Here is a 13,007-nt window from a genome sequence, read left to right as displayed (position 1 = left end):
TCAAGAAAATTACAACCTTGTCACATAAAATTTACAAACAGGAAAAAAAAGACAAGATTGTTTGTTTAAATTATTAGTAATAAGTTATTCACTCAGCTCTATTGAACACCATCTTGGGAACAGCTGGGTAATGAAAACACACAGACAGATATTATCCGGAAGACAAAATCAGGGACGGAGCAGCCATCATCCCGATGAAACAAATGATCCATTTTACAACCCATTTGAAATGTGTTTAATTATTTCTGATAAGAATGTCACCCAATAAAATATTTTTTGCTTGAGGAATTTCACCCCACCACAAACTGAATCTTTATTACCATGGGTACAATCCCACAAGCCTTTCATTTGCAGAACTCCCATGGATTTTAAATGAGAGTTCTGCATGTAAAAGGCTTTCAGGATCAGCCCCCCGAGTTTCAATATTATCTACATTACGGACTGGCCAGCAACCCCAACTCCTCCACCCCAGTCCTCCTCAACCTCTTTCAAGTATGTACACCCCCATGTCTGCATGAAGGGAGCAGTGAATGAATTGCCCTCAAGCTCAAGGTCTGCAATTGTTACAACCCTTGCATGGGGCATGCAACAAGAAGGGAGGTTCTTCATACACTCCTTTCCCCATGCACACCTATGCAAGGGTCTGTCACAATCTGCCTTTATGAGGTAACTTTCCAAGCACAGGAAAATGGTGTCAAGGAAGAAGAGCCACTTTAAAGAGATATGATGACACTCATTGAACAAACAACTCACACTTACAGGATCCAGAGTTACAGCAATATGATTTCAACTAAATTAAAACTTAAAAAGTTTTGGAAGGGATATAAAAACAAACTTCTAAACAATGGGAATTAGGATAAAACTTCCCCTATGGGCAGGTTACCCCATAACTGCTTAGTATAGGGTTTCTTGCATCTTTGCCTGAAGCATCAGGTATTGAACACAGTCAGGGACAGAATGCTGGACTAGATAGACAACTGGTCAGATGAAGTAAGGCAATTCCTATATTACTGTGACTCTGTAGGAAGATGACCCACATTAGTCACCTACTGATACCTATCAATTTAACTATGAGATGGTCTGACACAAAAAAAACAAAAACAAAATCATTGAGGACAAAAAGGACAGAGCAAAAAAATAAAGATTATGAATGAAAACCCAATCCTGCCATTTCTATTAGAGTAGAAGACTCTAGGCACCTCACAGGACAACAAGAAAGCTGACTACGACTAACCTAAAAGTGATGTGTATTGGTCTCTACCCTAAATTGCTCTCCAGAGTATAAATGTTATCTTGAGTGCCTATATTACAGCTTGAATGTGAATAGTCAGTGTAACCTTTGTAAACTTTGAGACAATTACATAGTCTGCAAATGCAGGCATCTTCTATATGCAACTGAAGAGTCTGTTGACCTTTTCGCTTCAGCTGTTACCTTGTCATAGACTTAGCAAGTAGCTTCCCACGGTGTGTGCTGCAAGTAAATAATACTGAAAATATGATCCTTAGGGGGCAAGGTTATAAAGTTTAGAATTACTTGAATTCTATTACCTCTACTAGGGGACTTTCTAAAACTATAGGATTACTCCTGTGGAACAAGAGAGGTTTCATAATCATGCCATCAATTATTCAGTAGGTGAGAATTCTTCCTCATTAAATTATTTGAACTATGATTTATTGTGTGCAACCTGCCAAAAATGACCTTTATCTCTGTGCATATTAAACCAACTTTAAAATATTACAGCTAGTAAAAGTAATGTAAATCAAAACTTGAACAGTTCAGCTCATGGGACTCAAAATATTATGCAAGGAGCCAGTATAGCTCATGATACTTTACCTTATAAAATGCTGGTCATGATTTATATACTGACTCCTCTGATCCTGCAAAGATTTACACATGTGCTGAACTATACACACAGTGAGTGGGTCCCATACTAATCATATTGCATCAAGTGTCTTTGCAGGATTGGGCCTAAATTATTTTTTTCTGTGACAAGAATTATACATCTTTTTTACCTATTGTACCATATTAATATCGGTAATTTTATCTTTGACTTTTCATATTTATATTGAAACTACTGTAGTTTTTCCACAGTAAAAATACTAAACTTTTAATAGATAATACATTCCATCCTGCAATGCTGCTAAATTACTAATATTTATTGGGTCCAATTCTGCCACCTTGCATCCTTTAATAGGAGTATTGCTTTTTAGAGGACTGAGAAGGAATTTGAAGACAAGATTCAAATCACATAAAAATATAACATACATTGCCACAACTGCTACTGAGTGTGGGGGGAAGGGAGAATATAACAAATCTTTAAGAAAAGGGGTCTAAACAGCCTTTGTGACTCTGTAGCCTAGGAAGTCAAATAGAACCTCAATGGGCCAACAGCTGTGAAGGTCAATTTGGGCTTGATAGAGCCATAGCAAATAGAGATTTACAGTGTCAATAGTAGCTTCAAATGATGTTACACATTGTAATCCTGGATACTAAAAATGAATGGGCTTATTCTAAGGGTTTATATAACCAAGAATATTTAAAAATAGGTCTCAAAAGAAAATAACAGACTTTTAAAGACAGTGAAGGATCCTGTAAATCCCAAAATTACACCCTTGTTAGACATTCAATGTAAAAATCAAAGGACTTTTTAAAAAGTAATGCTACTTAGCAGGTAACACACAGTTTCTTAGATAAATATAGCATTTTCTGGAGCACATTTATGTTTCTACAGAAAGAGAAAACTCCCAGTGTAGGATAGGAAAGATTACTTACTGATCCTATAAAATATTTTCTAAAATGTCATAAATCACAAATAAGTCATAGACCATATCACCCCTGTTCTGCTCCCTCTGACAATTCATGTTTACTGTCACCAAATAGCATGTTACAAAAAAAGCATTAATGCAGTCTGGGTATGCATTTCATTAAATTGAAAGAATGTCACACACTGGTTTTAAACTACCACACTTCACAATGTCAGTGCTGCCTTAGGAGATGCCATAGTTGAATAGCGGTTTGATGACATGGTTTTCACTTCAAAGACGTGCAAGCCAGATGCCCCAACAGCATACAAGCTTTTCTGATACTTTGTACTGTTATTTTCTCTGTGGCTCCTTTTACTCACATATTATTCATAACCTTTCAGAAGAAAATATTGCCCATTCTTGCACCTACGTTTCTAAGATCACATCAAATTATTCTAAGATTGGACTTCAGTTACGCTGCGTTTTGCTTCTGGGCCCTGATACCGCAAAGACTTACAACATTCTTAGCTCTACACATTGTGAGCTATTCCACTGAAGTCAACGGTGCAGATCAAGGGGTGAGGGTAGTGAAGATTGCCTTATGCTCAAACTTTACAATGCTGAATTTCTCCCAATCACCAAATCAACAACATAAATTTAGTTTTTTTCAATTTAACTTTAGAAGGTCTTTTCCACAGATTTTTATACTCTGACTTTTACATTTGATAATCAAAAGCTTTTAAAATGGAAGGCACCACTCACTTTCTCTGGGGTGGGGACTCTGGAGGATGGTGGCACACACTCAGTCTGTGAGAAAGGATCAACATGGAATGGGAAACAGCAATGAAGGGATCTGAACTTGAAAAGGCAGTAGCCAGGTCATAAACCGACATTAAAGGAGAAGGACAGTGCAGGATAGCCAACTAGGAAGAGAGAAGAGAGGAGAGAAGAGATCATGAATGGGGGAAGCAAAAGGAGATAAGCATCTGGAGCCAAGACTAGCTGTCAGACCTAGCATGGCTGATGGTGAGGGGAAGATGGTAGGGGATATAGGTAGATGTTTTAGAGTGGATCGATCTCTTCAGATCTGTGACTATTTTGTATTGCTTACTTTCACATTGTACTCAGGATTACTAAAGTGTATAGGTATAGCACATCAAGGTTATAGCATTTATCACATTCCTTCCTATCTGTCCCCATTACCACAACTCAACTACTATACACCCAGCCAAGCAGAACCTCAAAAGAATGGCTTGTGTGCTACTCTGCAGTGTGAGCAGCATGATGGCCATCTCGGGCTGCCAGACAGTACCCTATCCTCAACTGGGTTTGTTCCACTGTGCACCCTGCAGGATCTTTTCCTGAATCAGTGTGGAGTCAGAACTGCTCTTTCATCCTTAAAGGCAGTTTCTCCAGAGCACGGCTGAAGCACACTAGGTTGGAACTGTGCAGGAAGGCTTACAATGTCACCACCTTTGCTGAACTTGTTGTTGAGATAAAACAAGAACTCCTGGTTTCCAGCACTGAACTTTACAAACATTATGAAGCATAATATTATAAAATCATATGAATTGTAATAATATCAGTTCATTAAGATTCAGAGTTTCCTATAAAAAAAAGGAGGACTTGTGGCACCTTAGAGACTAACAAATTTATTTGAGCATAAGCTTTCGTGAGCTACAGCTCACTTCATCGGATACATTCATAGAGTTTCCTATGTTGCCAGTAATATAACAGGAAAGGAGTTTCTGTATTTAAGGCTTATCGGAATGTTTCTCTTTTGACCTCACAGCTTCACTAGCTCAGCTGTCAATATTAAGGACCAAATTTTCAAAGGAGGACACAATGTGTGTGCCAGCAAAACCTGGCATTTGAATAGGGTGTATTGTCCCAGCCCCTTTCCCCCGTGAGCCTGGGGGGGTGGAGGGTGGAGAAATAAATCCCTTACTTTGATGGAAGAGGGCTGACCAGACAGTGCTTCCATGTCACTACTTCAGAATGACATCCCAATACCTCGAGAGAAGCCTGATGCCTCTACCTGCTGCAAAACAGAGGAAGCAGGAGAGTTATAAAAGACCAAGCAGCCAGGTTGGTTGCTTCTCTCTTTGCTCCCCTCTTCCCCATTCTGGACTCCTCTGATGGATGTAACATTTTGTGGGAGACTGTCAGTATCCCATTTTTTCATGCATATTATTTGGGGGCCCTGCCCCCTAGCTTCTGTCTCAGAAGGCTGTTTATATCCTAGCTTCTGCCGACCCTCCTTCCCTCTTTGCTGCAGGGAGCATCGCTCACAGGTGCCTGTTCTCCCCTTTTTAATGCAAAATATTGGGAAACACTTGACCTGGCCCCACGTATACACACACATTGCCAGCTGCAGGGAGCTCTCAACTGGCTTCGACTGTCCCAAAACTCCCAACTCAGTGGCTTCATGCTGCCCACCAAGTACTGCTGCCATGATGGAGCACTAGCAGGCTCCCGTCTCAGTTTTCAGGAGGGCTTATTTGCATTTGAAGGAGATTATCTTTAATTACACAAATATTAGGCAATTACTCTCCTGAACAACAGCTTTTTACCATAACTGCAGGCCTCTTTAAAACTTTACGAAAACTCACTAACTTGACATGTAGCACGGAGAATGGAGCTACAGCTAGTTTAATGTACCTGAAAGTATTTCTATATGAAAAACCTCTTTCTCTCAATTAAGTCCCTTAAAGAGGACACTCATCCTTCATTGTATAAATATTGTCCCGAGGAAAGGAGTTTGAGCAACCTTTCATCACATTCATATCTACTGGCCAGGAAGCTAACCCTCTTAGCCAGCTAACTAAATCTACTGTACTAGCCAGGAACCCATACTAAAGATGGTGAGGTCTCCCAGCTGAATCTAGAGGTAGAACTCTGATGGAAAGGCCAAAGCATCCCAGCCTCTTCCTTGAAGCTAATGGGAGAGAGGCGAATGCCATCTTCTCCTCCCTCTGTTCCTTGTTCAAAGTGAGGGAAGTGGGACCATTGCAATTCATATTCTGCTTTTGTACTTTCTGGTGGCTTTTTTCTTTATCCTCTCAAAAGGGGATGGATGTTCCTTTCATGTGCTCTTAGTATTCCTTAAGCTTATAAGGATCTCAGGAGAAATGAGCTTTGTCTTATAAGTCAGGTAGAGCTCAGGGGTCTGCAAGGTTCAACTTATCTGCTCTGCCTACTTTCTTAAGGCAGAGCACAGAATGAAGTGCCAAATTATCAGACACTGCTAAACTCACTTATTGAGCTCTTTGCCTTGCCAATGGCAAGCACGCAAAAAAATTGTTCATACAGAGCATAGGTCTTTAATTACAAACATTTGTGGATACCTTATAACCTGTTCTGAATAGACTTCCTAATCGTAACCTTACTGGGCATCCCACAGAACCATATAATAATTATGATTAGGATTAAGGGCCAGATTCTGATCTCAGTTATTCAAAGTTAAATCCAGAGTGATTCCAATGGAACTTACCCAACTGGAGTTATTCCATATTTACACCAGAGATCAGAATCTGATCCTGTGTGATAAACAATCAAGCTTCGGCTGAAATCTGCTAAAACAACATTCTTTTATCAAGAAATAACATGGGTTTGATTCTGATTCATTTATAGTAAGCTTACACCAGTACAACTCCAATGATTTCAACTGATCTACTCCTGATCTACACTGAAGCAAGTGAGATCAGAATCTGTCCATGTGTAGCTATATCCAAAACCCAGTAATACCATATATTGTAACAGATAAATATGCTATAGTACTGCAACAATTGGCAATATAGCTTGTAGTATTTTTGTCATGTACATACCTATCACTGAAGCGAAAGGCAAGTCCCATAGAAGGATCCCATTCCAGCAAACCCTCATTCTCATGCAAATAATCCTGTTTCACACAAGTAGTCACACTGAAGTCAGTGGACATCTCACATTTGTAAAAATTACTCACTCAAAGGTTTGCAATGCCAGGGCAACCCAGACATGGCACAACATAGGTGGCATTCTTCCTCTCAAAAGAAGTGGGGTAGATGTGCTTTTCACTTAACTGAGACTATGTTTACACTGCAATTAACAACCAGTGGCTGGCCCATGCCAACTGACTTGGGCCTGCAGGGCTCAGGAGAAGGGGCTGTTTAACCACGGTGTAGACATTAGGGTGACCAGACAGCAAATGTGAAAAATCGGGACAGGGGGTGGGGGGATAATAGGAGCCTATATAAGAAAAAGACCCAAAAATAGGGACTGTCCCTATAAAATCAGGACATCTGGTCAGACTAGTAGACATTTGGGCTTGGGCTGGAGCCCAGGCTCTAAGACCCTGTGAGGTGGGAGAGTCTCAGAGCTTGGGCTGCAGCCCAAGCGCTAATGTCTACACCACAGTTAAACAGCCCCTTAGTCCAAGCCCTGCGAGCTTGAGTCAGCTGGCATGGGTCAGCCGTGGATGTCTAACTACAGTGTAGACATTCCCTTAGAGGCCTCCTATCTCCCACAAAACATGCAATCCCCACCCCTCACACTTAGCCAGTTTCTATTCTGTTGTATCTCTCTCACATGGCTTCTTACACAATTGACCAAACAGCTGCATAACGTCTTGGTCATTACAGATGCTGACCCACAGCTACCATGAATTATAGAAGGAATTGCAAGTGCTCAGCACATCCCAGAATCAGGCCCTTAAATACTGGTGCCAGAAACTAAGCTGGTGTAAACTGATATAGTTCCACTGGATTCAATGGAGTATGCCATTTTACACAAACTGAAGCTCTGGCCCTTGGACTTCGGAATAATTTCCATTTGTACCTTGAATTTGGAGGTATCTGTCACCCCCTTAAAATTTAAATTTGAATATGAGGACAAAATTTATATCTCTAATTACTGTTTGCCTGGCTGAGCCATACATTGCATGCATATCATATTACTGGATACTTTAGTGCATATTCATAATTTATCTCTCATGCCGGAAAGCTTGAAAAATAAAAATAAACAACCTTGACTATTACTTCTTACATAATAAGTTTATAGAAAAAAAGATTTGCCAGGTGAACAGACGTGAATTATAGCCTCGTGACATGGATTAAAGGGTATTATTTCAAGTGAACTGACAAAAGAATTATAGCTATGTATTGTGGTTCCTTACAAAGGAATAAGCATGTATGAGCTACACAGCAAATTAATGTGTTACCCTAATCACAAAAATAAATCACTCATAACAAAAAAATATATTCTTAAATATTAAAACTTGTATTGAATATTTATACTAAATTACAGAAATATACCAATATGTGCATCAATTATTTGATTAAATATATTTCATTTGTTATTACAGGGAAGCAAAGAAGAGGATTTTTTCTATAGATCTGTCTTTAACAAAGGCCCCAAAACAATACCTCTCCATAGAAGAAAAAAATACAAGGCCTCCTCTCCAATCTATACTATGAATTAATCATTTACATCTCTGCAATCTGTTTTTAAATCATACAAATGATAAAGTTCTGTGTACTGAAGGGAGCTCTGAAAGCAAAAGCTGTCTGGATTCAAAGACTCCTCACATTATCTTTGTTGAGTGGTTTGGGGTTTTTTAAAACTTTTCTAAAGCTTTTAACCTGTGCCACAATTTAATAATGACTATTTAATAATTATAATATTCCCTTATTAGCTGGGTATTTAATTTTCCTTGCCCGATAGCACCCTGTAGCTGAAGACAAGGAAATCTCTTTGTTGAGTAGTTATTTAAGACCAGCAACAATAACTAGGCTGGAAAGAAAGGTACTTTGAGAGGATTACATGGGGCTAGTTCTCAACAGCACCAAGCCGAGAGCAGCAAATTACAAACCCAAGTACTTCATTGCATGTAACCAAATTGGCTGGTTGAAATGCTAATTGCTTTTCAGCAAAGCTAAAGACAGACAGAGGACCTTGTGCTTCAGAGAATGACACACATTTTTTACCCCACTTCTGCACCATTGTCTCGCTGAGAATTATTCAAAATCTATTCATAAAGGTAGTTCTTTCCCTAACCTTTAAAAATGTGGGAAATTTCTACCGCTCGCCTCTGACCAGTACCTCAGATCTGTTGGTGTGCCAAACCCATAACAGATGGCTGAATTAAGAGCATGTTAAATCCCTAATAAAGTAAAGCTTGAAACAGTTCAAAGCCCCAAATATATAGGATGAGGCCTGGAGAAGTGACGGGGGAAAGAAATAGCTTCTTTTGCTAGCAAATAAAGAATGCAAACCCTGATTTACATAACTGTACTTTAACTTGGAAAAATACAACTGACACAATATCAAAATATCTTAACATATAAAGAGATAATACTATGGCATTTTAGAGGGAATTTTCTTGTCAACATATTGAAAAATCCACTATCACAAAATTCAAAATGTGTATAGACCGTGCATTTCATTGTATTTCATTTTGCCAGATAAATTCAAGTATTCAATCAGCTTCTTGCCTGTTTAAATCAACACTTGTTATTTATAACAAATTGCAACATTTGGTGAGTTATAAAACAATTTTAATAGTTTTCAAGAAAATATTAATAAGTCAAGCAATGAGTCAGCATTTAGGGTTGTGGGTTTGTTTTGTTTTTTTTTAAGATTTGAAACACTGTAGCATCTCTAGTTTTCAGCCTCTTGCTATAGCCATTTAACAATTCCTACTGATCCCATGAGCCGAATCCTGCAAAATCTCATTCATGCACAAAGTCTTTACTCAATTTCAATAGAACTACTTGCTTGAGTCAGGACTTCTTGTGTGAGTAAGACTTTACAGGAAGAGGCTCATTCATTAGTCAACTGTAGTTTTCAAAGTGAAAAGGTAACAATGTCCCACCTGGATTAGGTTGTATAACATACCAGTTATTCACCATGTCAATCTCTTTCCCTCAAAAAACTAACATACTTCTCTTGATAAAATGTGAACTTTCTCTGAATTGCTGGAACTCCACTGAATATCTGAAATTCACAGCATCAGATCTATAAACATGAATTTGACAATGAGGGTGTTAAGCATAGCAAGCAATGCTTAACTGTGCTTTTTTGGATGGGAGAAGTATTCTGTCCAACAGTGGTTATAATCTAAGGCTCTGATCCCGCAAAGACTTAAGTACATGTGTAACTTTATGCAAGTGAATAGTACCACTGCAGTCAATAGGAATACTCATGTGTGTAACATGATGCATGAGCTTAAGTTTATGCAGGTTCAGGGCCTAGTACAATGTGTATGAAGAGTTTTCACGTAATAATTCATACTTGCTCCCTCCTAATTATATTTAGGATGTAATATTCTTTATATTTCTTAAAGGAAAATTTATACAGTGACAGAAATACTAAGAACACATTGTAAAAGGGCACTCAGTAAGAGCAAATAAGAGAGAGAAGTGTTATCCAGCAATAAAATGAAGTTAAATTATCTTAAACATTCTATTTTATATAATAGCAAGAATCCAATGGAGAGCACACAGTTTGTTAATACCTATAAAACCATGTTAGGCTAAGAGATCTTCACAAGTACTCAAGACAAGTTTAGTAGGTCCATCTCTATTGAACTTTTTCAACAGACATTTCAAAAGACATTTTCAATTACAGCTTTCATTTTAAAATGTTAAGTATTTTATTAAAATTATATTCACGTTAGGTATCAAATATTTCAAAATACAATACATAAGCAATAATAATTCAGTATTAATCTCTTCTTTACCCACGTTCTAATTTCTGACAATAGTGGAAGTAGAGTACCACTCCAAAAGGTGATTTTTTGCATTATCAATACATTTTCTCGAAATTACCATAATTGGTTACAGCTTATGGCCCAAATCCTATAGAAATATACATATGTCAGTAACTTTACTAATATTAGTAATTCCATTAATATCTATGAACCAGATTCTGCAGCACTTCTGTACTTGATTAACTTTACTCATGCAAGTTGCTCCATTGTAGTAACTTGTGCTACTCACATAAGTAAAGGACAGCACATGTGTAAGTGTTTGCAAGATCAAGCCCTCTGTAACTACTTGTGTGAGTAAAGTTACTCAAGTGTGTAAGCATTTACAGGATTGAGTCCTATATCTGAGAGGGGTTTTTAATGGAAACCTATGAGCCTCTCAAGCAAATAAACTAGACCCTCACTATTTTAAATAAAATGATGCTATGCGTGTCATATAGCTTTAAACCTTTCCTATATTTGGCTCAGACTTCTAATTTTTAAAAAAGCACAAAATGTTAATAATAAAAGGACACATTTTAGGCCTGATTCTGAAACCTTTATTCCACTAAAGCTCCCCACCATTTCAATGGGTGTTTTATCTGCATTAGGATTTCAGGATCAAGTTCATATATTTGCTGGCAGTTCTTCAATATCCAAAATATATTATTTTTGAGCCCTCATTATTTTGCTAGCCCAAAGAAAAAGTCCAGCCCTAATCCCAGAAAGCTAATGGCAGTTTTCCCATTGATTTCAGTATGAACAGGATCCAACTCCCAAACCAAAGGTGATAAGCCTGCACTTTTGATACCAGTATGCTCACTCAGATGTAAACTAACTATGATGTCATTGATTTCTTGACTTTGTGTTTAAATAGCATTAAGATTAAGAAACAAATGTCTTAATTTTCCTGGCTTTTGACTAATACTTCGTCCTGAAGTCATGACATGGTTTAAAAAATACTTGTATGGAATGTTAGTTTTATCTTTAAATTTCCTGATAGCTGGACATTTTCAGTTGCATCCTTAATATTATTTAAACCCTTCTAATCCCCCTCTCCCCAAATGGCCCTCAGTGTGCATGTAAATACTGAGTACATTTTTGTGGGATAGGTTATTTTAGTTTAAAAGATGGGTAATCTAGTTTCTGAATGTATGTATCTTTGGTTATTACACTGTACTAATGCGTAAGTTTTCTTCTAAATGCCTATCATTTAACTGATAGAATAGTTCCAAGTAGATATGTATTTATAACATGTGCACAATGTATATTAGAAGCACAAAGCACACTTTTGGATGCTGTCCAAATAGTGTATCACAATAATAATTTGCATGCCACACCAAATCTATCTATATTGTAAATCTACTAGAGACACATTTAAAAAACCCTAGTGAAGATCTGGCATGTAGTTCCTATTAAATTTGAACTACAGTTTATCTGGTTTAGCCAGAGTGGGTTCTACAATAATTCATACAAAATGAATACATCAAAAAGCTGTAGAAGGGTAACCTTTTTAAACACCCAAGCTATTCCATTTTCATTTATTTTGTTATTATTTGCAAATTAATTCTACCATGGGATGCTCGTTGGCCAAGTTTTATTCCCCCCCCCCCCCACACACACACCCGCTTTGTTTTGCTGAGCTGTACACAGTGCAAACAAATATGGGAGAAGTTCCCCCAGTCTGTTTTGATTTTATTCTCACTCCTTTGAAAATAGTCAAACTGATGTTTTGTTGCGTAGTTTTCAAGGTATTAAATACCAAATCGCTCCCGGGCTTGGGACCTATCAGGCTGAGTTTCTTCTGCCTGTTGTGATCTCCCGGGAACACGGGTCTCCCTTGGAAGCGCAGCTGTCTGCTGCTCTAGCCCAGTGAAGAGAAAGAGGAGCCGCTCGCCAGGACACTTAGACACCTCAGCAGACTCTATTCCCCAGCAGCCATGCAGGGCGAGCTCCAAGCCCAGCTCTGTCCACAGCCAGAAAGCCTCTCCCTGCGGCAACAAGTGCTGCTGGCACAACTCTAGAGCTAGCAGGGGGGAGCTTTGCCGCTGAGGAAGGATGCTCCAAATGCAAGGCCCGCCCTCCCCCTGGGAAGAGACGGGCAACAAACCTACCTAGACCTGGGGACATGGGCATCCGCGTCCTGTGGACTCCGCCAGCCGCCCGCGCACTCGCTGCCGCTCGCACATTATGCATGCTCCCGGCTCCTACTCCTCCCTCCTCTCCGCGCTGCGTCCGGCACTCCCCGCCCTCCCGCTGCCTCCCCACCCCCTGGGAGAAGGGGGTGGGTGGGAGGACGGAGCCTTGTCCCCGCCAATAGTCCCTGCCCTATTCCAGCTTCAGCAGAACCAGCCCCTTCAGCGCCCGGCGTAGCTGCCCACAGGGATGCAAGGAAGTGGGCCAGGCCATTGTTCCACATAGATAAACAGGAACTCGGTTGTTTTCCCTGGAGGCGGCAAGGGCAACGCGGGGTCTACCTGTGTCCAGCCACGTTTGGGCTCCAAGCCCTCAACTTGTACCATCAATGAGTACAGGGGCT

At 39.3% G+C, this 13,007-nt stretch overlaps 1 protein-coding gene across 1 annotated transcript in view; it reads right to left on the bottom strand.

The window, feature by feature from the left end:
• Positions 1-12,621, bottom strand: part of ADGRV1 (adhesion G protein-coupled receptor V1) — a 414,454-nt gene extending 401,833 nt beyond the window's left edge. The window contains exon 1 of the mRNA XM_084628496.1: positions 12,583-12,621. Within this exon, the coding sequence (XP_084484622.1) occupies positions 12,583-12,604 (22 nt within the window). The 5' untranslated portion in view covers positions 12,605-12,621. The remainder of the gene's footprint in view (positions 1-12,582) is intronic.
• Between the last annotated feature and the right edge of the window lie 386 nt (positions 12,622-13,007).

Source organism: Lepidochelys olivacea, assembly GCF_965140295.1.
Source record: "Lepidochelys olivacea isolate rLepOli2 genome assembly, chromosome: 5".
Classification (NCBI taxonomy): domain Eukaryota; kingdom Metazoa; phylum Chordata; order Testudines; family Cheloniidae; genus Lepidochelys; species Lepidochelys olivacea.
Note: the sequence above shows the minus strand (reverse complement) of the source record. Positions and strands in the feature narration are given on the sequence as shown.